Below are 26,480 nucleotides of genomic sequence, written 5' to 3'. Positions count from 1 at the left end.
TCAGCAACCAAGAAGTTCAGCAGCCAGACAAAACATTTCAATGGGCCACATGAGCACAGGAAGCAGGGGGCGTGTCCCACACATACCAGGAGACAGGGATGCTGTCGTTCCCATGGTTCACCATGCAGTTCTTCTCCTCTGGGTTGATCATGGTGGGGTACACCGTCAGCGAGGCGCTGGTGTTGACAATAGGCCGAGCCCTGCCGGAAACAGAAATGGGACAGGTGACTTGAAAAGGCTGGATTCACGGGCATTCAGTCTGAGACAGGTATGCCATCGAAGCAGTGCGGAGCAGCGATTATGCAACTGGGCTTGTAAGCATGGAATTTCATACACGGTACCAAAAAGCGTGCTGTCATACGCTTCAGCAAGAAACATAACCTGAATGACTTCAGCAGATACCCAGTGGTAAAGACGCTGGGTAAAAGCTAATAGGAAAAAAAAGCCAAAAGAAAAGAATCTATCATCAGACTACTGTAAAAACAGTGACTACAGTAGGTCTGACATAGTGATTCACAAGAGACATAATGTAGTAACATAACATGTAACACGATGTTATAATGTAGACTACATTCGGTCCTACCCACCTGCCCTCCCTTGTACACGCAAACATGCACACACACACACACACGCACCAGCCCTGATCTGATCATCGCGTGACTCGCTGAGAACTGTTCAGAGGTCAGTGCTGTGCTGAGGGGCGAGAAGAGGGGGGCCTGGAATGCAAATGTGATATCGATGGCACCCCGTAACATGTGTGTTTGGTTAGGCGCCACTGTACAGAGGAAGACGAACCCCGGTCTCAGCTCACTTCACCTGACAGTTTATCCAGAAGACCCAAACCATATTACAGATTGCCTTCCAGGGGGCTTACCTGTACAGAACAGCCTTGTCAACTCCAAATGCACCCACGATGAGATCTGAGGAAAATGTCAGGAGAAACCAATACAGATAAGCTGCAGGAATTTTCTATCAATCAAAGGTACAGTGTATTACATAAGCATATACCAGCAATGCTAGCTTTACTGTTGTGCTGGCATGCAGCAGTAGGTAATACTACCACGGTTCACTTTCTCACAATAATTACATTGTAAATAATTTTGAAAAATAAAATCACATTCTAATGTGGAATCACAGCGAATATGTAAGCAGTTATTAAAAACAAGCAGTGGGAAAATTCCATGCCATGTAAGACAAGAACTGAACAGGCCCTGTTCTACGGCTCTCCAGCAGTAAAATATTGTTACTGTAGTAGCGGTTCGCACAACTGGTCAGCCAATGAGCCAGAGACCCGCAGCCAATAAAAATTGTGGATCATTAGAAGAAAAATCACATGAGTTATTAGAAGGACGCTGGTTCCAAGACAATTAAACTCATAACATTGCGCTTGGAGAGCAAAATGATTATAAAGAGGGGGAAACACGGGGCTATCGTCTGAAGAGGTGGGAGCTGAGCAGACTCCGTTAGGTTAACGGGACCGCAGGGTTTAAGGAGCGGACTGGGAAAGCACTCACCTGGGTAGCCGTTCATGTCCAGGTCTTTGTTTCCTCGGATGGCGTAGCCAAAGCTGGGGGGTATGCCAGCAGACGCCCATTGGCCTGCTACTACTTGAGATGGCTTGTCCTTGAGCCCTCCAGCATGTCCGTTGTAGATGAGGACCACTCCCTGCTGGTCTTTGCCACCAAAGGGACAGCTGATGGCCACATCTGAAGGAGAGACAAAAAGTAGCAAGATCAAGAGCCAGGAACATCCTACCTCTACCCAAATGGTGCGAGGTAAGTAGATAACCTCCTTCTGGTGCTATCCAAAGCTATCCATGGACGTGACATAGTTCTACCTTGCCTTTACAAATTCAACTTCAATTTAGGTTTAGGATTAGTGACATGTTTAATGTTAGTGTCAGGACTGGGGATAGAGATGTCCCCAATCCTGGATGAGACTGCCTTTTTAGACAGACCTGTCTGCACCCACGCCCCCCTCCCCACCCTGGCCCAGGTTTCTCACCATTAAACCCGTCCTGGTTGAGGTCTCCGAGGGGGGCGATGGAGCTCCCGAACCTCCCGTACTCCTGCGTCCCCGTGAGGTGAGGGAGGCTGGGCTCCATCTCCAGGGGGCCACGCTGCAGGTAGACATAGACCCGACCCATCTCCTCCAGCCGCCCGCCCGACCCCCGCACCATGTACATGGGCGCGCCTACCAGCAGGTCCTCCAGACTGGGAACAGATGCACAGGCACATGGAAAAGAGAACCGGGTCAGTGAAGAAGCAACACCAGCACTGCGTTTTACTCAGCTAGTGCACCATTCATTAACTATTAGCATTGATAACTACCACCAGCTCCAGAACCAAGAATATAAGTTCTACCATTAGAGAGGTTCAAAACAGCTTGAAAAGCCAGGTTAGCCTAGTGAAGAAGAATCATTGATCACCAGAAATTTCCAATCTACAGTGCAAATTAGAAAAGGGTGTTTTATTGTTATTTATTTGCTAAACAAGATGTGCTTAGGGGTGACCTACATGGCCTCTGTTTCTTTACATATTCATACTCATTCATACAGCATACAGGTGTGAATAATCAATTAAGAGTTAATTGCTTTGCTCCCAGGTACTTTGCTCCTAAGCAGTGCTTCACCTAGGATTCAAATGTGCAACTCTTTGGTTACAAGAGCCATTTCCTTGTCACAATGTACTGCCAGTCATGGTCTGAGAAGTCCCCACCGTCTACAGTGCCCACTCACTCACCCATCTTTGTTGATGTCAGTGGTTGCCACGGCGTATCCGAAGTAGGAGCCCATCTGGAAGACATTAGAGCAGGCATCACCTTTCAGTAATCAAACAAGCAGCATGGGGGTGGCTCCCATCTCCGCTGCCTTCACTCTCTCTCTGCTCACAGGCCTTCCGTGTACCCACCCAACCCCCAACAGAGCAAAGCTAATCATGGGATCGTGAGAGTACTCCCCAAACTTAGCCCTTTTTTTGCAAATGCATATGTAAAGCTTCAAGTATACCAAGACATTCTGAATTCCTAGATGTTTTGGTAAAGAAATGCTGATTTTTTTTTTCATTATTATTCTTATTTATTCAGCTGTTCTCATTAAAAGACATCCCACCAATTTATTTTACAGGACGATAAAGTTCACTTTCCAAAATTGTTTCTGCATTTGTCTCTGTAACTGTGCTTTTCGGTCAACCACACACTGCAGCACGCCCAACCAACACAGTTAGTGGAGTAAATGAGATATGCAGATATTTGCAGATAGTCACAGTCCAAACCCGGGGGTGTGAGCTGATAACTGACTGTGAGGAAAAGAAGCATGCATTCAGGTCTCCGAGGAAACAAAGCTGCACCCCAAACACCACCAAACCCGAGCACCCAAGCATCGAAAGAACAAGGCCGCAAACTCACCTGCTCACCGGTGAAGTTTAGCATCGACTTCAAATCATCGCCGTTAAATATAGACACCTGACAAAGAGCAAAGGCAGGGAACATTGGTCAAGATGGATGACCACAAAGACAATACCATTTAAAAATGATCAGATCACTGACCTGATTAGTGACTGCAACAAATTAACCAAAAATGCTGGTATGCATAAGAGGCCTCTCTTACAAATAAAGTGCATATCTCCCCTCTCTTTAGTGATGCCATACATTCAAATGTCACCACTCTGCTGGGGCTAACATCTCAATAAAGTGTGTACATATCTTTGTTTCTCTCTGCCTCTTTCACCCTACAACCCCCCCCCCCCTATAATATTCCACTCTCTCCATTTCCCTCATCTTAGGGAACAAAGTAAGCAAAGGGTCCTTACCAAGCCGTAGAGCATGACTCCTTTTGGGACACCTGCCACAAAATCTGCAAGACACACAGACAGGAAAAAACAAGGATAACAGAGATTTAAGAGTGGAAACTGTGGGATGGCTGAAATTCTCGGGAGCATTGGGGATTCCAGCAGCCAAAAAGGAGACGTGCGCAATTCCCCAAGAGGCAGCTGGTACAGCAGCAGAGTCACTTTACACTAAAGGGGAGTCAGCAATTATTCAGATCACATTTGGCCCGGACCTAATCGCACCTAAGTGCATCTACAACATTGATAGTCTCACCTTCCACTGTATCTCCATTGAACTCTCCTACTGCCACAGAGTAGCCTGCAAGAAAGCACAAACCAGGTAAAATATGACATGCAGCCTTGGCCAAGTTGTGCTGTGCATACAGGAAAAGGGGGCTTTTCAAATGACAAGGAACAGGAATGAGCAATGAGCAACGAGAGCAAGCCACATTCCTAGGGAGGACAACGTTTGGAGGGGCTTAGGCTGAGTTATCAGGAAGTTATGGGGAAGATGTAGACATGGACAGAAGAGCCAAAATGTATGGCGTTACCCAGGTAGCTGTCATCATATTGGCCTTGCGCTTGACTGGTCTTTTTCTGCCCATTCACATAGAGCAGGAAGTATTGGGGGTAGTAGGCCTTCACGATATCCTCTTGTGTGGCTGCGATCAGCTGACCTGAGAGAGCAACAAAACAGGATATCCACTCGCTCAGTTTACACGCAGAATGGAAGAGTCCCTAAAGTTAACCATTTATTATGAGCACTTCTTTTGCTCACCTTGCCAGAAGTAACTTCCTGGTCCTCCCACAACCACCTCTCCACTCTGAAAAACATACAAAGTATGTCAGCAAGCAGGCCAGGGACTTTTAAAACTTCATGGATAGCTCAGGGCTGCCCACATAGACAGCATTTCATGGGTTCATCTCAAGTAAGAATGGGATTGGTATTTTACCTTAGTAAAGTCAGCACTGAATCCACCCTGGCAGTACCCCTGACCTTCATGACCTTTCCTTTCTGGAATAAAGACAGAGATCAGTCACTGTTCCATACCCTGTTGCTTTAGGAAAAAGAAATTGATTCCTGCACCAACATCTTAGAGGTGTAACTTCTGCCTTTCATCCCTCCTGCAAACTCTTTGTAGCACTAAATTCGCCTGCTGCCCAAACTACCATACCATGCAGAAGCAGAAGAGCAGTGCCTTACCTGTCCGACAGGGGGCGTACTCCACAAATTTGGTGAAGTTATTCACTGAGAGGTAACAAGTTCCTGTGGCATCAGATTGCGGTTCGTCGTTTTTAGTCCTCCAGTAGTAGAGCGGGGCACATGCCTGAGACATTACATTACATTATTGTCACTTAGCAGACGATCTTATCCAGAGCAACTTACATATGTACCTTCAATTTAGGTTTGAAGGTACATACGTACATGACTATCTGTACATGTTATCCATTTATACAGCTGGATATTTACTGCTCCTTACCACTATGCAACACTTGCCACCCCACGAGGGCACACCAGGAGATGGAGTCAAAGTTACCCACCACTCTACAGAATGTGTGTGGGGTGTGCACTGGTATTCAGATTGGCAAACTGTAGTCATAGCCTCATCATTTTTTGTCTTAGCAAGCAGAGGCATCGCTCGTTTGGCGAACAATCTGGCCTTGATCTAAATTGCTGAACTCAGACAAGGCAGAGATATGAACATTCCAAAAGGTCAGAGGTCGGCATGCGTGAGAGGAGGGGAGGGGGGAATCCTCTGACCTGTCAGAAAGCCCTAGAAAAAGCACTGGGAGGGCCGATCGCACTGCCTGCACTCAGCTCTGTGCCCTCAATACAGCCAGATGCACCTCGGCCCAGTTTAGGACCGGATCCTGGGCTCTCTTGCCAATACAGTATTTGCTGTGACCAAAGCGGGCCAGGCTGATGGAGGTGTGTTTATTGTGATGGTGGGACAGGGAATCAGGATGTTTCTATGCACACAGGCTTCCCATAAACAAACACTGCAACAAATAAATCTCGTGTTTTTATTTTTTGTGCGTTTCTGCGAGAAACATTACAAAATGAAAAATACAGAAAGCGTAGCCAATTCAATAACCAATATATATATTTTTTTATCTCAGTGCAAGAACTGAATCTGAGTTTGGAGACCCACACTTACAGTCATGTTGGCTTTCTCTCTTAAGCGCAGATAGAGTGCACAGTAAGCATGCAATGTAAACACAGAGCTCTGTGCTTGTTCATGCTATCTTTACTGAACTTGCACCTTACCAGGATGCTGCTGCCATGGGAGCGCACTGTGGCACCAAACCACTGGTGGGACTTGAACTCCACCTGGACGTCAGTGTCATCAACCTTGAAACTGCGGTCCCCTGTAGCCAAGGACAACAGAGAAATAAGAATAAATACAGGTCAGGATACAACCCGCCACCCCCCCCCCCCCCCCACAGTAAGGTTCCCACATCCCTCTGTTACCTGAAGCAGCTGCCCCATAATTCCCTTCATCCCTATACATATGGTGCATTGTGACTGGCTGAGGCTTACTATTAGAAAAGAGGGGTCAAAAGTCAGGGAAATCTATAACCTTCACAGTCTGACAACAAGGCGCTGTGTCCCAGAGGTACCGAGGAGGGGGTCAACATTCAAACGTGACCAGGGGCGGTCAGGTGGCGTGACCGATTCGCACGTCTTCGTGCCAGCAGCAGTCCTGACCCTGCTGACCCCGCATCTGTGTGGCCACCTGGCCAGCCAAACCAACGCATGCCCCTCATTCTACACCACGCTGTGCAGGAAAGTAACGAAATAGGTGGCCATGAGGAACATCTGAGGAGGCAGCTGGACCAGGAGCGCGGGCGCAGATGGCTGAGCCAAGAGTCAAAACCAGCTTTCCAATCTGAACAATCAGCCATCCTGATCAGATGGGGTGCTGGGAAGGGTCTGTGAGAACCAAGAGCTTTAGGGCCTCTGAAACATTCCTGAGTGCTGTTGGCGACTCCGGCGTGCTCTGCGCACAAATCACCAGCACACCCCGACGGATGACGTCTGAGGGGAAAGTCTGAAACACACGGGGGGAGGAAGCGAAAGTGGCATGACATCATCCCCTCGCCCCTCCCAAGCCGGCCCGCCGCTCCCTGGGCCCGCCGTGGAGCGTTCTCCACCTCGGAAAAAAAGAAAAAAGAAAAAAAAAACGAGGACCCCGAGTCCAAGAAAAACAGGGCCCCGCCTCGGCCTCCCTGCAGCCGCCCATCAATCAGCTGCCCCCTGCTCGCAGAGAGCCCGATTCCCCGGTGCCCATGCAGGAAAGCAGGGGGATTAGGCCCTTTAATAACACTGCAGAGGATCTGCCGTATCGCCATAGCCAGCCCTCTGTGCGCCCTGCCAAGGAAAACAGGCCTCCTTGCTCTCATTTAGGCCGTCTGGGACCGGCGGCCTGTTCCCAGTGGACGCCCATCGCCGAACGAGCGACAGACACGGGTTCGGGTGCGCGTGCGGCTCTGTCCCGCCTTTCCTGTATTTGTGTATTTGAGATCCGGAACGCACACATCCAGAAGACCATAACCGGTAATGCGTGTTTAATCTAATGAAATAGTCCCCATGCGGTGTGGGGGGTTTGCTGTAAAAATGCTATTAAAAAAAAAAAAAAAAATATTCACATCATTTTTTTCAAATTTGAAGCATGCCCTACATAATATAATCTGAGTAATAGGGGCCCACCACAGCAATGAGAATCCACTGCATAAGCAACCAAAGATCTCACTTAATTATTCAGGCATTTCTCCACAGCGCAAGAACAATTGGCGTGCCAGACATTCGGCTCTTTTAGCATATTGCATAAGGGTTATATTTATGGCATATCTTTGAAGAGCAGTGGCTCGAAGTGAACGCCCTTCATACAATGCTCACTGTTATCTGGTTCAGCTCTCTGCCAGCTGATCAAGGCCAGTTCAGGACTCTGTTGAGCGTCTGAGCTGCTTCCACGCACATCCCTGAGCACCACGTCACCACTTCTACTACCTCAAAGCCCCGCTTCTCCAGGCCCCAAGGTTTTCATTCACTCAGTGTGACAGCAGCAGACTCGAGAAGCTCTCCTGGATCGGGATCTGGGACCGGCCAGTTTGCTGGGCCGAGAATGGATGGCCAAGTCCCGGGGAATGCCCAGAGCCTGGAGGGACTACAACTGCTAAAGTGTGAAAAGAGCGCGCCAAGCAGCCCGGTCTGATAGGAGCTGATGGTCGGCCCAGCTCTGTGGCTTGGACCCGCTTCCCCAGCACTGGCGTACGCTCTCCTCCTGAAGTCAGTGCAGGGACTTGTGGAGAAATGCTGACTCCACCCCCCCTCCCACCCCCCCCACTTTGCCCAGCCCTCTGGGGACTGAGGGAGTCTGGACTGTGTCTGCAGACACTCTGCCCTTTGAACTCAAAAGGCAGAGGAGTGCTGGTGGAGAGTCTGGCAAGGGTGGGGTGGGGCGGGGAGTTGGGGGGGGGGGGGTTACTACTAATCTCAACAGTCCTGGGCACTACTCTGGGATTGCTGGGCATGTGGAGAGTTGTCGGGGGGGTTACTGGGGGCGTTGAGGCGAAATTAGGCCAGCGACAAATGGCTAAATTCAGTCATCACATCGGCTGCCCCAGGGGAGGTGTCGGCGGGAAGGGAGGGGAAGGGAAGGGGGGGGGGGGGGGTCAGTGGCCTGTTTTCCCTCTCCTCTCTGATCCCCGGGTCGCTGCATTTTCAGCTCCCGCTTATCTGATGGAAGCGGTTCAAACAGGAGGCAGGGCACCAACGGCCTTCCTCTGATGAGGTGGGCCTAATTTAAGCGGCTAACAGTACAGGCCAGAGACTGCATGTGCAACGGCCTGGCAGTGACCTGGAGTGGAGTAAAAAAAGTAACACTTCGCCATGACTATCAACAAAGTGATTGAACACAAAGGATTTAAGGCAAGCTTATCAGTGAAGCAGCAGCCGCAACTTTTATCACTCACTTGGGGGTCCAGCTGGAACTACAAATCACTGACCGCTTGCCAGCTCATTCTCATGTCCCTTTATGAAAACCCTTACTTGGTACCAGACAAAATGTGCTTCCAAAACTGCAGAGTGATAGGTCCATGCGAGTGCTTCCCTTTGCTGCTCTGGCTTCTAATCTGATTGGCGAGAATGAGAGTGAGGAGTGCACATTTCACCATCTCTGTACATGTGTTCTACACGCTCTTCTCATTTCTCGGGCCCCGACTGAACGCATGAGGAGCCCTCCCGGCCAAATACGTCTTCCCGACAACCGAACTCTGGAACACAAGCAGGTGGGGTGTGCCAGCGAGCGGACCGAAATAAACGCTGCCTCCTTCTTCCCCTCAGCCTCCCCACAACCCCCCCCCCACCCCCTTTACCCAGCCCTTTCCCATTCTCCCCTATAGGCCTGCGCGTTGTCAGCTGCCATAACCACTCAAGGGGCAAGGCCTGCTTTGCAGATCCATCCACACAAAGCACTTACTGTCAGCTTCCAGCCACCCCAACCACCCCTCTAACCCCAAAGCAGATCACCTTCCCTACCAACCACCAAAAAAAAGCCTTCTCCTTCATTCCCAGCCTCCCCTCGTAACCCAGGGGACTTTACCCAACATGACCTTATAAAGATCGGCTTTGTTTTCCAGCACCAACACGTTCTGTGGAAATGTCGCTTTGGCACACACTTCTGCGAAAGGCTTTAGACAAACCTTCGCAAACCCCCCACCCCTGTCCTCTCATTAGTATAAAGGTAATGGATCACTGGTTTTCAGATGATTGCTTAAAACAGGAACTGTGCTTAACAACCCCTACCCCCCACCCTTCCCTTGCACAACCTCCTCTGACTCACCAAACACAATAAGACATGCGGAGAGGTGGTCTGTGCGTTTTAGTGTTACAGGAAGCAGGGACCAGAAACAAGAGAGCGTCTGTCAACAGTCTGATTGTTAAGCTGAGGATGTTGGTACCAGCCCCCTCTCTGCAAGTTCACCCTAAACTCATTCCGCATGAACTTAATGGTCCCGGGTAAACAAAGCTTACCTTGACTGTCAAACTCAATGACACTGCACTGTGATTGGCTCAGGCTCCAGGGACAGTAGTACACGGACCCGCCCTCGATGACGTTCGGTTGGCTGGTATTCGCCTTGGGGGCACCAATCAGGACGCTGACACTGTTTGCAAAGAAAGGAAAAATTCACTGTCAACACAATAAAGTTGCTGAAGTCGATGGGAGCAATTCAATGAATGGAGGCAATTTTCTATGACTGACTCCGCCAAACCTGAAATAACACGACGGTTGGGGGTTATGTAGGACCACACCTAACTGTCATGAATTTGTTGGTTGTGCGGTGTGGCCATTGAATTTTTATTCAATGCTTATTGGACGTTTCTTTCATTTTTATATATAATTTTCATACCAGCTCGTAATCTTGTGTGTTTTGAATATTGTTGTATGTTGTTTTAATTGTACTTGAGCGCGATACGGAGGAGCAAGTTTGATGCAAAGCAAATTTCCGTGCACAACAGAAAATAAAGAAATCCAATCTAAGGTAGTGTTATAGAGGCAAAACTTACACAATTAATTGCTACTATAATGATGAAAGATGACTGATGACACCTGAAAATTCAACAGATTTAGCTAATACAGAATGTACCACAAAGTGAGAACCAGGTCCATATAACTAACTTTTTTAGAGATACCAAACGTCAATCTGCTCAATCATAATCCCTCTGTCTCACTCTTACACTGATTCCAACATTCTTTCCTAGCACTTACATCACCTCTGCGCCCGAAACTCAGGCCCGTACTGCAGTGTCCTTGGTACGGCCTCGGCCGTATCTGGGACACCAGCTCAAATGACACGGGGCTATCAGTGTGCAAACAGGCTGACAGTACACAGAAACTCTCCCCCTGACCCTGAGCAGTGGAGACCCACCGCACAGAGTCCGCTTAGCGTGCCGCGGCTGCAGCCGTGAGCGAGGGAAGGGGCGCTCCAGATCGCCGACACCTCGGCGGAGCCGCGTTCGGCAGCTCCGGGTCACGTCAGAGGTCACCAGCAGCGCCCTGGTGTGTGGCCGTGACACGTACGCCTTCACAGAGCAGTTACAACATTAGTGAGCAACTTCGCTGTGGGGAGAATTTTGCCCTGAAATGCCTCACTGCACACAGCAGGTCCTGAGGTTCACCGTTGCGCCTCAGTGGCCAGGACAGACATTATTTACCTGTTGCAATGAGTAACCCAGTCTCCATTTATGCTGACCAAGGACAGAGGAATGATCATGGTAAAAATGCTTCTTATTCCTGGTACAAATACTGGAAATCCATATCGCTAGCACATCTTAAATATCTAGCTCTATCAACTGTGTCCTGAAAAATACATATCAATGACTAAACCAGCATTACAATGACAATTTAATAATGCAAACTGCAAGAACACACACACCAAAAAGCTCTTGCTAGGTACATGCTTTTTAGCTGGGTGCATCATTATGATTGATTTCTGAGTGTGCTGTAAGGAAGATGTAGGGAAAAATATATTTATTTGGATAACCCAGGCAACGTTATTAAATACAACCACTAATGGGATACACTACTAACTACACTGCTACGATGCTACTAACCCAATACACTGCCCTTACATATTCAGTCAGGATTAATGATATAATAGCTAACAGATTTCTTTGATAATGGAATGCTGTACTATACTGCAGAACACCATGTAGCCATGTGCTCTTATTTACCCCTTACCACTTGTCCACATGTCTCTCTCTGTCTCACACACACACACATACACACACACATGCGCGTGCATGTATATACACACACACACAAGCAGACGTCATTTTCCAGGCCTTTTTTTCTTGAAACCACTTTAGACACTGCTGAAATGGCAAGTCATTTAACAGGCACTTCTGGGAAAGGCATGGCCTGCAGGTCTGCTATACTGCCATTAATGTTTGCTAACTACACAGACTTACTTAGCAAGACTTACAGAGCCTGCTTTTTTTAATGTCATCCATTTAGACAGCTGGATATTTATCGAGGCAATACCGCTTAAGCACTTTGCTTCAGGGTGTAACGGCGGCGTCCGCCCTGGAACTCAAACCTGCAGCTTTGTGATTAAGTGCCTTGCTTCCTGCAATGCGCAGCCGAGCAGCACTTCAGCAGGCGTGTATCTGTGCAGGGCAGTGACAGGCCAAGAGCAAGCCCTTTATGGGCATGCCCACGGTAAACCCATCCCCTGGATGAGACCAGATCAAAGCTTTGCGGCGTCTCTCTCCCCTGACTGCGCCGGTAACCGTCCAGATCCTGTAATTTCGAAAGTCTTTCAAGGCGCTGCGCTCGGCGAATTCTTGCAGTGCTCAGCCATGACCTCACTGCCATCGTTTAATTATATTACCAGTACCAGTATCGCCATGCTGCCACGAGAGAGAGGGTGGGAGTGGCGAGGACGTGCAAGGGAGAGCAAGAGAGAAGTCTTAAAACAGGAAACGTGAACCGCCATTTCCTGCCCTCTGTCTCCCTGTGATACGCGAGGGAAACTTACGTTAACTATATTTAGAATCCCCTGAAGAGCTCTCCTACAGTAGCAGCATTCAGCCGTTGCTAAATACAAATTCCAAATCGCTCTTGAAGGACTCATTAGGCAGCCTCGCAGACGTCATATTTTTGTGCAGAAAGGTGTCCTGGGAATTGGTACAGAAAGGGAAGTGCCTGTGTTGTGATTGGAAGAGGCCAGCCAGAGTGGGGCCCACCCGTAATGGGAAGACAAAACACCAGTGTGGCGTGGCGGTGATGGGCCACCAGAGAGTGGGAGTGCGGTTTCAGGGGGAAGATATGATGTGGGAAAAGGTGGGTAGGTGGTTGCAGTCAACACTGGTAGTGGTGGTGGTGGTGGTGGTGGGCAGGGAGGGGCAGAGGGTTGCAGTTTTAGCAGGGTGAAGACAGAGGTGACACTTTCAGACACTTTCCAGCGACCACCAGGTTTCAGACCATGACGTGTCCATAGCGGACAGTACCTCTGAACTGGTGTACTGCCCAAGCCCTAATGGAAGGAAAAAAGAGTGGGAGACCAAGGTTGTTTTTGCAACGGAAAAGAAGCTTCGGAGTAGCCCGGCTCAGACGTGCGCATCGTTCTGGGCCATCTGTGCAGCGGGACAGTCCCAGAAGAGCTGCAGAAAACGGACTGTGAATAATGACATTCCCAGAGAGCTTGACCGTCAACATTTCCCACGTTGACCATCTGGGGCCCGGATGTCTAGAGAGTGCGGAGGATGTCTTCATGGCCGAGCTGGCAGAGGTACAGCTCACTCGCTCCCCCCCCCCTCCCCCTCTCACCCTCCTCACTCCGTTCCCTGAGCCACACACGCACTTACACATTCGCGCACATTGCACGAAATCTACCTGGCCTACCTGTGGCCACTGTGAACTGCTAAGAACCTGAACCTCTGCTTGAGGTGTCACACATAGTTCAGAAGAGAAATATAACTTTCATTGTATAACTTAAGCAACACCTTTTTACTTGACCTACACAACCAATCAGGCGATGGGGAAGAGTTCATATCAATAGCTACTCATGAACAGAAATGGTTATCAACTGATAGCTTTTAACAGTCAATAACTTTAGCTAACAGAAGCAGCCTGGTACCATCTGAAATTCATAATTCGAGCCTCTATGCAAAGGACCCCATGGGGAAGGCATCTAACTGGAAGAATATTGGTCTTCAAGGGGGAAGGTGGGGTTTGTTAATCCACACCATTTCTAATAGTCTGCTATTGTTATATGGCCCCTAGTTAGCTAGGCAGCAAGTGGATGAACTGGATACTACAACAAGGTGGCAAGTTAAGCAAAGAAGCCAAATTAAATTGCCCAACTAAATCTGTTTATACATTCCCACGCTAATAAAATGGATAATTACATCAAGTCCACCCACTACACAACCATTTGGCAGGGTGCTCATATGTAGGGTAAACACACACTCATGCACGCAAAAGATACATAAAGAAATGTGGCCTTAGTTAAACACCATTGGGCTGTTATTGAAGCCCCACTGATGGCTTAACCGCTATGATAACGAGCAGCACAGCTATTGTGACGCGACTCGAGCAGCACACTTAAATCTAAACAGTCGACTTGGAAGGAGCCCCAGGACTGCAGCCGATCCATGTCCTGGCCCCGCCACACACAGCGGGAGACACTCAGAGCTAAGAGCTCCGCTTCTCCATCTCCACCCAAGCTCCTCTCCTCAAGAGCTCAAGCACCATGCCATTTAGCCGGCTGTTTAAAGCCTTCACTGCTTCTGAAGTGGCCCTGCGTTTTCTGCAGCTGGACTGACTGCAAAGGACGACCTCTTCAGAACTGAAAGCATGAGGCCACAGAAAGGGCGTGAATGATTTTAAGAACGGTTTCAGGTGTTTACGCGTGTTTTTCAGACGGTAAGCGAGGAAGCGCACGGGAGGTGATTGTTTACACACCCTGTTTTTCCTCCGAGCGCTTCAAAACAACAAGCAGGAAAAAAAAATCTTTCGGCGATAAAGCCGAAACCACACTCCACGCTACACCCCTTTCCTGCCTCCACCCCCCCCCCCCCTCCATCATCACAAACTGATAGTGATCTGCGAGGAGTGCAAATAAGCAACAATTAGCATTTAATGGGTCTTTATCCTGGCCGAGAATCTGTCTAGCCCTGCCTGCCCGCCCTCCCCCCCAATTCCCCCGCTGAGCACCCCGATGAGGCCTGCAATTAGGCCCTGAACAAATGGGTAAGTTTAATAGCCTCTGCTGGTTTGAAACCTATCACCTTCTGAGTGTCGCCATTCAGAGGAACAATAGCATGATCACAGGGAGATCTGACACCATGGTCACAGGTCAGGCACTTCTCTAAAAATGACTCCCGTTCCTGTGTTCCCGTTACAATTCTCACTCTGGTACAGTGCCCCAGATAGAGTACATGGGTGAATAATTGGTGGAGTTTACGTTCAGAAATGAAAACCCCTCCATGCCAGAATTCAGGTATGTTATGCGTAACATGAATTCCATTTAAGCCGCTCACTGATTCTTACAAAACTCTCAATGTTTCTCTGTGCAGCTGCCAAGAGCCTAAGCACATTTCATCTCCCAAAACAGATAAAAGCCTTTCTGTTCCTCCACTCCTTTCTGCTCCCTTGCTTGCCTTACATTTCCTGGGTTTTTTTTTTCCTCCTTTTGGGCAAGGCAGGAAAACAGCTTGATCAGGTACAAGACCATGAGAGAGGAGCAATCAAATGGCTTACAGACGCCAGATTTCCTCTGTAAGGCTGAGGGAGAAGCAGTGCACTGGGTCAGAGGCCACATTCCCTCTGCAGGACTGTGAAGGAGAAGCAGTCTGCTGTCTCAGAGTGGACAGACATCCCTTATGTCCTGAGCTGTAATGATCATAGTGACAGTTGCTTTGCGTTCTGAAAGGTAAGAGGTCAGAGGTGGATTGATGGAGGAGAGGGTCAATACAGCAACCTGCACAAGATAGCGGTACAGAGTTCAAGATAGGTGTTATTTTCCAAGGAATGCCTTTGCATGGATTCTTTCAAGAGGTTGTTTTTTTTGGTTATTTTTTTCTTTTCATGATTTAGCAACATCAGCAGTCATGTTGCAACAGGAGGACAGTAAAATCATGTGCATGGATCCCTTCAGCAATTTTCCGGGGGGGGGAAGGCAGAAGAAAAACAATATTTGCGGTCCTGAAACCACTCCCAAATTAAAGCCCACCGCCCCCACCAAGTCCCCCCTTAAAAAATGCACCCTTACCACTTATGGACCTCACCACCAGACTGAGGGATTTGCTGTTAATTACACTAATTGATTTAGGCTGCGCTTGTTGGGAAGGCAAACACTGGCTGCTCCCAAAAACCATTCCAGTCAGAGTTCTCTGAGGCACAGCAAGGAATCTCATTTGAGGCTCGCAATCAGAAGTAATTGCAAACAATAAAAAAAATAACATAAATTTTCAAGGTTTTTTTTTTTAAGTGGGGCTGGAAATTAACAATACATAAACAAAGCAAATGAACAAGTAAGGCTAAACCACTCTGCCTTCTCGCCAGCCATTGGGGGAAGTTATTATCTGGGTCTGTCTGCCCTTGCGGTCCCCAGGGAGTTTTACGATCAGGATGAAATAGGTAATCAAATGCCTCCTCCTCCCACAGACATTTTTTCCCCCCTCCGTTTCCACCATTAATCGCTGTCTTCCCAGCTGCGAGGCTTATGTCAGTCGAACGCTATTATAATTGCTCAGAGCCAGCCGAAGCCACGCCGTTTGGGTTCTTTTCAAAGGGGAAGGGATCGCAAACTGTGCCTTTCGAACGACGTCGCCCACCCTCCGCGGTGATGTCATAGCGCTGATCAAGGCATGGGCCACAGCCGGAGGGACCGTGACGGCAGAAACGGAAGGAAACTCACTTCAGTGATCTTAGCCCGGCATTCAGATTATCTGCGGTTGCAGCCACGCGTGACGAGGAGGGGAAGGGAGCAGATTCTCTCTGGCTGCAGGGCCTTCCCAAGCCCCATGGAGCTCTGGGCCACAGAGGCTCCAGCAGAGAATGGCAAGGATCCCATGTTTGCGACATCTGAAGGCAGCCCGTTTCCAAAGACACTATAAACAACACCGAGCGTCTGATCCCTTAATGGCTGCGGCCGGTGGGACGTGGTGGCATCCCAATCCACTCGGCAACGAGGCCTCTGACCCCACGCCTGCTGAGTCTGGGGCTTCAGCATTGTCTGCTAAAGACCCTTCCCTGCCACTGCAGGCGGCCGGCGCACCAATCATTGCTCTCTCTGTGCAGTTCGCACAGAGACGAACATAATCTCATGAAGACCAGAGCGCTTCCGTGACAGAGAACAACACCGAAATCGAATTATCACGCGTGATGGAGCCCGGAGAGCTGAATTTAGCCGCGCCGCAGCCCAAAGTGAACCCGCCGCGCGCCTGTCCCCGGCAGAGGGGTCTGGAAGCGCTCCAGACAGAGGGCGGATAGAGATCTAAACAGAAATAACGGCTCTGCCGCTTTGAACACCTGCCAGGGCCTGCTGGTGGACTCACGCCCTGCGCCCCGCGCCTCAGCGCGAGACTGAGTGGAAGGGACATTCCCTCAACAGCGCGGTCGAGCGCGGTCAAAACGCAGACGAGCCGCGGGCGCAGTGCATTTCTAACAATTGCGACTGCCGGACTACGGTACGGTCCGACTGACCACAAGATTGCAGCCTCACAGTCCTGCAGATCAGCTGTTCCTCCCTGCTCGTGGAGGATTTGTTCCTCCAGAGCCACCCGCCCCGCTCGTCTCTCTCCCCGTCTGTCCCAAATGCTCGTGTGGATCATTAAAGCGGGAATGCGGCAGGGTTTTTTTTTCTTCCCCCTCTCTCTTTTTCTTTCCTTCTTTCTCTCGCCGAGGCGGTGGCGGGACCAGGGCCAGCGGGGCTCGGCGGAGCGAGAGTCGCCGGTGCCTTCCTGACTGGCTGTCTGTCTCGTTGGCACCGTGCGGCCGGCCCCCGTCGCCTCGTTGCCCCGCGCCGCCCTCCGGAGAGCCAGATGATGAGTGTTGCAGGGCCTGCTGGGACGGCGTGCTGAGCGAGCGCCCTGCGGGGTCCCACAGCTGGCAGCGGAGCGGGGGGCAGCGCGGGGACGGGGGCGGGCGCGGGCAGGAGCCACGCAGCATTAAGGCCGTCTGCAAACGGACCGACACAGGTAGCGCAATGGCGCATGAAGAGGAAGGTTGTGGGGTTAAATCCCAGATGATGCAGGGAGGGAAGGCAGCAGCCCTGCCACATGTCAACTAACATGTCCTCCACACCTGCAATCATTCACTTATGAGAACTGTGATTGTTGCAGTCCATCCTGTAGTGTAAAGTTTCAGCTTGTACCAGTCAGCTGGTCCACCAGGACACTGATAGATAGGCTATAGGGACCGCAAGCAAGAGAACAGATATCAAACCCAGCTGGCCAATCACACAGCAGAAAGACATGTGGGGGAAGGTGTAGAAGACACCTTTTATTATAACGGGATGCTACAGTGTTCTAGTAAACCAAACAAAGGTCAGCCATTGTGGTGGACGGTTCGTCATGAGGAAAGCACAGCCGGCATGTGAACACCGCCACCACACAGCAACTCTACCAAACAAAGGGTTAAAATCATCCTGCGTTCAGTGATTCAGCTACTGCAACTTCAGTGGCTGGCTCTGAAACTGTCCTAATGCAGAGCAGCAATTAAAAACACTATCTGCTCCCATTAAACGTTTATCAGATAAACAATCCTCTCTTCCAAGACCGGATTTTAATGTCACCGTGAAAGCATTTCCTCCCAAAGGATACACGTCCACTGCAGCAGGAGGTTTGTCTGCTTCCAGGCAATCAACAGCTCTACTGCACACCAGGTGCTACAGCCCTGCTCTGTTACAGTGTGTTGCTGCCTTCACTTTCCAAAAACATTCAGCTTTACAAGCCCTTCTGATACACAAAGTGAGAACCTTACTTTGCAAGCCACTCTGGATGAGAGCATCTGCTAAATTACTAAGCGTAAATGTTCCCACAGCACTTGTGTAAGGAAACGGAAGGAGGCATTACATACAGGAATTGCGCTTTAGCATAAGAGCACTGAGAAACTGTGAACCCTAGCCTGTGATGGCTGTGTCTTCCATGGGCTGGTTAGCAAGGCTTGTGATAGGGAAATCGCAAATCAGTCAGGCAGTGACTGCAGGGGTGATATAGTGGACACCGTTGACCTTAACGGAATGCATCTGTATTTGTTCAAAATCCTAGAGAGGATCACCCATTGGCCTGGAGGAACACAGTAGACTGACACTTGTTTGTGTACGTGTGTGTGAGTGCATATGTGTGTATGTATGTGTGTGTGTGACAGCGAGTGTGTCTGTGTGTGTGCGACACTGTGGTGCAACCACACCACCGCCCTGCGTTTACCTGAGCGGGTCCCAGGCCGGGCCCCTGTGCGGAGCGCTGACAGTGCGACGGGGAAAGCCCCCGGCCACGCTCGCGCTCCTCTCTCAGAGTGGGCCTCAGCTCCGGCTGTAATCTCATCAGCAGAGCAACAAGCTGGACAAAGAAGCAGTTTACCTGACGCTCAGCCCTCCGCCGCCTCCACATCTCTATTTTCCTTGGCAGCCCCGGAGCATTTTTCCTCCCCCAACTAACTGCCCTGAAGATGCACTCTCTCTTCCTTCTTTTCCCCCCTTTTTCCCCACTCTCTCTCTTTCTCTCAAACCATTTGGAAGCTTAGTCCCGCTCTGAGGAGCGCTGGCTTCTGGGAGCAGCTATCTGCGGGCACTCTCCATGTGGAATAACAGTGGGATCACGAGGAGCAGCGGGGCTTTAAAACTCATACACTTGGCTTCTGCCTCTCAGCAGAATCACTTCAGCTAACCGTTTGATCTGGAGCGGCCAAATAAAAACACAAATCTTTCTTCTGTCGACAGGCCCTTCCCCGGCAGATCAACAAGCAAGATGCAGCTCGTAGCTGGAAACGTGGCTGCCATGCCATTCTGTGCCAAAAGTTATGATTAACAGCGCATTTTTTTTTTTGCCTTGACCTTCTGCCTGGCCGCATAGCTTCTCGTTTCGTTCCTAATGGCATTTATGACGGTTTGTGCTTGGCCTCTCGTTCATGTGTGACAGAGCCGAGCAGAAAGCCCAGCACTGCGGCATGTGCGACAAACCCAGCAACCGTGTCATTTTGTTGTTGCGCGGTCGCGGGTGCGGAGAAGGGGATACTTTGGGCAACCGAGGCGACAGTGCAAATGCGGTCTGAGGTTTCTCTCTTCCAGCGTCCCTGTTCCAGATACCCCCACCCCCGCAGCCACTTCCTCCACAACCCCCCCCCTTGTATTTTCACACCCCTTAGGAATGCACTCAGAGCATCTAGGGCATTTAAAGCAGATTCACTTCACACCTCACCTACTCCAACACAGCCTGTGGAGAGAGCCTCCTCAAAGGAGACCAGCCCTTCACACGTGGGCACAGGTTGTCCGTTGGTGATGGGCGGGGGAGGGGGGGGGGGCACTCTGGCCGTTACAGCTCAGCCTCCCAGCATTCCCAGCCTCAGCCTGACCTTTTTTGTCTCCTAACCTGGGGGAGGAGATGACGCTGGCCACGTCAGTTTTCCTGGAGAAGGGAGGGGCCGTTATCGCCAGCACAATTGGTGCCTTTTTACCCTAATAGGGCAAAACAAACCAGGAATGACGGGAGCGGGAGATTACATCTACCTATCTATGCGGCAGGACGGCCCTGAACAATGGCCCCACTACGCCTGTGTGCTAGCCCGGGGCATTCCCACACAGCACCATGAGACCGCAGAGCCAAGCGCTGATCACTACCCGACGTCAGGTCTCTCTCCTCCGCGGCACACAGGAGCCCATTATTCCGAGCTGCCCGTTTCTGTGCACGCGGCGAAACCAGACGGGCCTCGGGGTTAAACTCGATTACCTCCACCATTTTGTGCAGAAACGCGTCCTTCAAACAACGTGCCCTTGTGCTTCTGGGTGGCAAAAATTGGACAGGCCCGGCAATCAAGAGGCAGACACTTAGAGGGGGGAAAGACACAAATGGTATAAGCCGGACATTTAAAAAAAAATAAATAAAATAAAATAAGCAAAGAACGAAGTCACATGGAAAGTTTCTCCAAACAGCAAACCTATTTTAGCAGTGTACAAAGAGCCCCATTGTCCAGTGTGCGCAGAAAGCACTAATCACCGAGCAGGGAACAGCAACCACTCCAGAGTGGTGAAGAATAGCTCAACGGCACACGCGCCCTTCCCCCCTCTCCTCCAGACAACCCCCTGACCGCCCGTTTCTGAAGAAGTCCACAGACAGATAAGGACATTAATTGAAACAACAAACTCGGCCCGTCCAATTTGTAGGTGAAGACCAGAGAGAAGAGACAGTGAGCAAATAACGTCTCTGCAGCACCAGGGTAGAGGGTTACAGGCCCTGGGTAAATATTGGCTTAACAGTGACCCCCAGAACTAGGCAGAATCGAGGAAAGGGACCACCAGCATGAATGAGGATGACCTAACACTCTGCGTGTCATGCTGCAACCATTTGTGATGTGTGTGAACTGTGTCCATACTTTTACAGAAATGAGGGGTTCGGGAGAAGGCTAGATTACAGTAATCCCAGCACTGAAAACATGAGTCTTTGTACTCTTCACCTGTACCTCAAATCACAGCTCTAATCTGCACTTTAAGTGCACTGCGGTAAGCAGCAGAGAAACTCACATTCTGATGGAATTTTCCACTGACTAAAACATAATGAGATTTTGCACCTTTGTGTGGTGTGTGGAGTAGCACCAGAAAGGCTTCAGGACCTGAAACTCTAGTGTGATGCACAGTTGAACACACATCTGTCTAAAAGTGCCTCTCCCCTGTGTTTACACCCCCCCCCCCACCAACCCCTATCCTATAATGACTTTCCATGGAGATCTATCCGCTAACCTCAGCTTTATTAAAAATGACAGAACCATATTTAAAGCAAGGTTTAATCCGAGATAACAAGCTGTCAGTGTGAGAGAACCAGAGAGAGAGAGAGAAAGAGAGACAAGGAAAAGGTTATACAGAGAGAGGAGTGAGAGGGGGCCTTCACACTCCTGGCTGTGAGAAGCTTGTCTTTGGCAAACTCACTGTGTTTTCAAGTGTGGACTCTCCCAACCAGCACACAGGTCAGGGCTGCATTTGGCCATGCGGCATATCTTGCATCAGTTTTGCTCAACCTGCCCATTATGAGGAAAATCCCCCAGAGGCAGAGCTAGCCCCTGAACTCCTCTTACAACACGGGTAATGGCCAGATATCCACTACTGATTTAGCAATACACTGAAGCAGTTTACATATATGGGAGCTTCGAAGTTAGTTTTCAATTCAACCTTTCTCTGTAACAGCTGGCTGATTCTCAGAAAAAAAGAGTAGCTCCTACATTTTAACATGAGGGATAAAAAGGGTTAAACATATGAGAAATTTGAAAACGTGAGTGAACTATGAAAGGGACTCTAAAGTTGTCCTTATCCCTCAGCTCAGCTCTGTCAGAGGGGTAACAGTCACGTTCAAAATGAAAAGCAAAACACAAACATATCTTGACTTTTCATATGAAAGCGCACAAAAAAGTTTTAAACTGCACTACCTCACCGCATAGCGTCCATACGTCCAAAGACAACAGCAATGAAATGCAATGCGCGGGTTTGTTTTAAGGCCCCTTCGTACTCCACTCAAACCCCTCATGCCCCTGCTCCCCACAACTCCCCCTCCCCATGACGTTTCAGCAGTTAAAAGTTCAGATGATGTCATCGGCGGGATGACTGCGGCTCTCACCATGACTTCATACTTCATAAGGTCGAGGCCCACGGAGAGCATGTGTGGGGGGCGGGGGGGCGGGATGGGGTTTAAAGCCCTGCAGAATTACATCAGCAGACCTGGGGGAAGCTTTACACCCCCCACCCCCCCAAACACACACACACACACACACATACAGTCTCTGCTGATGTCACATCCTAAATCATACAGCTTTCAAGACACCCTCTGCCAAATAAATGTGGACCATTACCAGTTCCATTAAACTGAGTGCAAAAAAAAAAACCCTGTCTGCCGACCGAGAGACAAAAGAAGGAAAAAGGTAGTGAAATTAGAGACCCTGACAGCGCCCTCAGCGTAAAGCCTGGCTAAAGCCTGCAGTGAGGACACGGCTGGGCAGACGCAAACACGGCCAAAACTCCCCGTCGAATCTGGCCCGGGCCAGGGTCTGTTCTGGCTAACGACTACAACTGCAGGCCAACATCACGTTCTGCTCAGCACGAGAGGCTGTTAGCTACCTGATGCGGCAGCTCCTGTACACCTCACCGGCACCACGCCGCGGGTTGCACGTCTCTCGCCCCCCCCAGAACTGGCGCTGGTTTATTAGGCACGCAGATGAGGGTGTAATTTACGGGTACAGCCCTGCCTGACGAGGCCCGGGCCGCAGAAGCCTCTGGCTGCGCGCTGACGGAACGCTTGTGTTGGCAGGCGGACAGCTGGAGGCGCAGGCCACGTCTGGGACAGGCGCTCTGACGTTACAGTACTGCCGCCAAGCGCCAACACACGGGCAGCCAGAGAGGAAAGGAGGCCCAAAACGCCCCCCCCCCCCCGCCCCCGCGACCGCTGTACAAGCAGCAACATGAGTGGACATCAACGGCATGGGCAATTACACCACAGGGTCAGAGGTACAGGTGAGGTTCAGGGAGAGTCTAGGGTCAGGACATCTTCAAACCTGTCCTGGGCAGATCGCAATCAGAAAGCACAGACCGCTTCATCTGTGGCAGGGGGGGCGGGGGGGCCTGGTTACGCAGCATCGCTCCAAACTCCACAAATAACTTCTGGTTCAAAAAGCAATCCACACTCAATGCACCGTGCCATGACAAAGCCTTCCTGCCAGTGATCACACCGCTCACTGAGTTCATTTCCTTCATAAATCACTATAATTGCTAAATGATAATATTTGGTGCACATGATTCTGAATCTTGGGACAAATCAGATGATTTGGGACAGTTGAGACTTCTGAGGAGAAAAACAGGTGGGGGGTGGGCACTTCCACCACTGGCTACAGCCTAGACTCTAGATGCAGAACAAAAGAACACACCAGCAACTCAGACAGAACCGAACCCTTACATTTAGCTTTGACTAACAGGAAAATGCTTACATACACATTCTGCACACATACACACAAAGAGAGCACAACCCTCATCTGTAAAACTCTTAACTGTACTGGAAACACCATGTACTACACACAGCATGGAAGAATCCAGAGACTGTAAATTGCTCAGATTATTGGTAGTTTTCATTACATTACTCCTTTGTTTTCATTAAAGTACACCATTACCCTATAACCCTACAAGCGCACCAAAACAAGCCAAATACCTGAAACATGTTGGTAGCTCACTCTTAGTATATGACTTTTGAATGGGGAGTCATACGGTGTAGGCGACTGTCTTTGATCCACCGGGAGCCAAAGAAATCTTGCTCAAGTTTAAATGGAGAATTAGAGAAACCCTACTGGATTTCAGTGAGCAACCTCATATAACTGTGTCTCAAAGGAGCGGCATACCTACTTCGGGCACAGAATGCTGCTGACAGAGTACATGTAAAAACGGCGAAACTGCAGTAGTGCAATACTGTAAAACCACAAATCCCACAAACATATTACATAAACACATCTAACGGACAGCGGTTTCACTCTTGTTCTCCATACGTCCATTGTTGAATAACATCAATTTCAATGACCGCCGTTGTTCCCTGTGAATTATCACGGAGACCTCCAGGACGCTACATATGACGACAATGAATGAAACGCTTCCAACAGGGAAACTTGCTATTTAACTACGAGCTCCGAACAAGTCATTAAAAGTCATCAAGTCTTCCTGCTCTGTGGTGAACATCATTTTAACTCTGAAAACTGGATATCAGTCAATTTCGGGGATTTAGCAAACTGGATTACAAAACGCCAGAATAAGTAAAATTATCAGACAATCGGTGTGTTTGTTCAACCAGATCATAAAATGAACATACAAATGTGGTAACGTGTTAATGTTTCGATATCTGATATTTTACCATTCAAAGAAAGGTTCGTGTTTGCGTCGACGTGTAAAGGTGGTATAGGAATTTCACAACAAACGTTTAGCTGATGTACACTGTTCTCGCTGATGTGCAAATGCTCTTACTTGGACTTCAGAAGTTGACGTAGAGGAAAATATGGGGGAAAATATTTAACCCCAGTCTGGAGAACAGTATCCCCCCCAACCCCCTTCGAAAGACAGATTCATGCATTAGCGCAAATCATACAAAGCGATTGTTTCAACGAAAGGCCACTATACATTTCAAAGGCTGACACTCACCTTGCCAAATCATTCAAGTAAAATTCCACGGAATATCCGAAGTAGCTCCCGTTTGGTCCGTTATAAACAGTGGGGTTCTCCACATCCAAATTAAATGCAGCGCTCAGCGGCAGGAGAACTGCGATCAATACGCCGCGAAGCGCACAGAATCGAGAGCTCTGAGCGCATAAATCTGCTGGCGTTTTCGAACGGTGTCTTTTTAAGCCCATCTCTACGGTTAGGTGAATCCACTAGACGCGTTTATTTACTTTTAACCGCTGTGCTCTTAGATTTAATATGTTCAAAAGATGGTGTCCTTTTGTTAGCGTCCACTCAATGCTATCTGAAGTTCTGCATGCCGATACACGACCACACGAGCAGTCCTTAACTCTCATAAACGTTCAGCTTGCCTTGACTTTTCTTTCTTTCTCTGACTCCACTCCTCTCCTCTCTTCTCCCCTCTCACTTAGCTAATTGAAGAGGCATTGAAAGGAGGGAGTTCCCTAACCCATGACAAACTTCTTGAGAGGTGGAGCTTTCGATTCACAAAAAGGAAGAGGGAGGGGGGAGTGGGAGAAATTCCCAATAGTCTCTCCAGGAATTAGTCTCATTTGGGCATTTTTGGCCTGTATGTACGTCCGGTCAATCTGTACCGTTGTATAATATAAAGCTGTCTGACAATTTTAACCCCATTTTGTTGTTTGTGGTTGGTTTGTGGTTTGTCAGTGAGTCAACATAGGGAATGGACTCAAAAGTGTTTTTAATTAGGACAGGTCGTCGGGCAATTAGATCTTTTATTGTGTTGTTAAGGAAAATATGATAAATTGGAGAAAAAGTCATCCTCGAACATTTCTTTGTTACCCAAACAACGGCTGTATAACGTGTGCCGTTCTAAGCAACAGAAGAAACCGTATTTTGTCTCCCAACTCATTCCCCCCGATAAGGCGAGAAATTATTAACCATCAGCGCACAGTGGTCGGATAATATAGCTGCATCCACTGACCTCCTAATCCGCGCTTTCACGTTGCCACGACAGGACTGGGGAAGTGCCCTCGTTGACGTAACGAGTGTGACTAACAGAACCTTTTCAACGCATTCCCTTGGCCATTTTAGTGGCAAAACAGACAACATGCGTTAGAATAGGATTTTTTTTATTACAGTTTCTAAGGAAACAAAAGCAACAAACACTACGTCCGATGGCTTATCGCTTGTAATGGTAGCCAAAACTGAATTCCAAACAGAACATAGAATATACAATAAACACGTGGTTAATCTATACACAAGGCAAAGTTATGGTAATGCTGTATGACAGTGGTTTGATCTAGGGCTGCCTTCCGGACTTCACCTCATAAAGGTGAAGGACAGAGACTGGGAGAGATGAAAGAAGAGAGACGTCTCTCCAGGGTTATTAGGGTTTATTAAGGTTTAAGTCATAGGAGACCCACGCAGTTTTAAAGTGGCCCTCCGCAAATATCTCGACCTCAGTGAAATCAGACCTTTAAAAGCCACCCAGCTGCTGGAATTAGCGCATGTTGGTTTAGCTGAATCACTCTTAGCCAAGGGATTGGGCAGGGAGGCCAGACTTGGCTGGACCATCAGAATGACGTCAGGACTGGGTGCATAACCGGATTTAGGAGGTAGTTTTTTCCTGTCCTAGATGGAGGGGATGGGGAGTCCGTTTGGGAAGGGGGTGGGTATAGTGTCTTGCGGAGCGGAACAGAGATGGCAGGGAAAATTCGCAGCTGTCGGGGCAAAGTGTTGACTCCCAGCGCTGTTTCTGTAGATCGC

The 26,480-nt window shown here is 49.2% G+C and overlaps 1 protein-coding gene across 1 annotated transcript in view; it reads right to left on the bottom strand.

Moving 5' to 3' along the window:
* Positions 1-25,144, bottom strand: part of itga5 (integrin, alpha 5 (fibronectin receptor, alpha polypeptide)) — a 44,917-nt gene extending 19,773 nt beyond the window's left edge. Inside the window, exons 1-15 of the mRNA XM_036533344.1 lie at positions 24,714-25,144; positions 9,865-9,995; positions 6,097-6,197; positions 5,032-5,155; positions 4,781-4,842; positions 4,606-4,651; positions 4,379-4,504; positions 4,102-4,146; positions 3,810-3,853; positions 3,406-3,462; positions 2,742-2,794; positions 2,005-2,213; positions 1,515-1,706; positions 875-920; positions 87-200 (exon numbers count right to left, since the gene is read on the bottom strand). Of these exons, the coding sequence (XP_036389237.1) occupies positions 87-200; positions 875-920; positions 1,515-1,706; positions 2,005-2,213; positions 2,742-2,794; positions 3,406-3,462; positions 3,810-3,853; positions 4,102-4,146; positions 4,379-4,504; positions 4,606-4,651; positions 4,781-4,842; positions 5,032-5,155; positions 6,097-6,197; positions 9,865-9,995; positions 24,714-24,922 (1,559 nt within the window). The 5' untranslated portion in view covers positions 24,923-25,144. The remainder of the gene's footprint in view (positions 1-86; positions 201-874; positions 921-1,514; positions 1,707-2,004; positions 2,214-2,741; positions 2,795-3,405; positions 3,463-3,809; positions 3,854-4,101; positions 4,147-4,378; positions 4,505-4,605; positions 4,652-4,780; positions 4,843-5,031; positions 5,156-6,096; positions 6,198-9,864; positions 9,996-24,713) is intronic.
* Positions 25,145-26,480: the final 1,336 nt, after the last annotated feature.

This window comes from Megalops cyprinoides, chromosome 7, assembly GCF_013368585.1.
Source record: "Megalops cyprinoides isolate fMegCyp1 chromosome 7, fMegCyp1.pri, whole genome shotgun sequence".
NCBI lineage: Eukaryota > Metazoa > Chordata > Actinopteri > Elopiformes > Megalopidae > Megalops > Megalops cyprinoides.
Note: the sequence above shows the minus strand (reverse complement) of the source record. Positions and strands in the feature narration are given on the sequence as shown.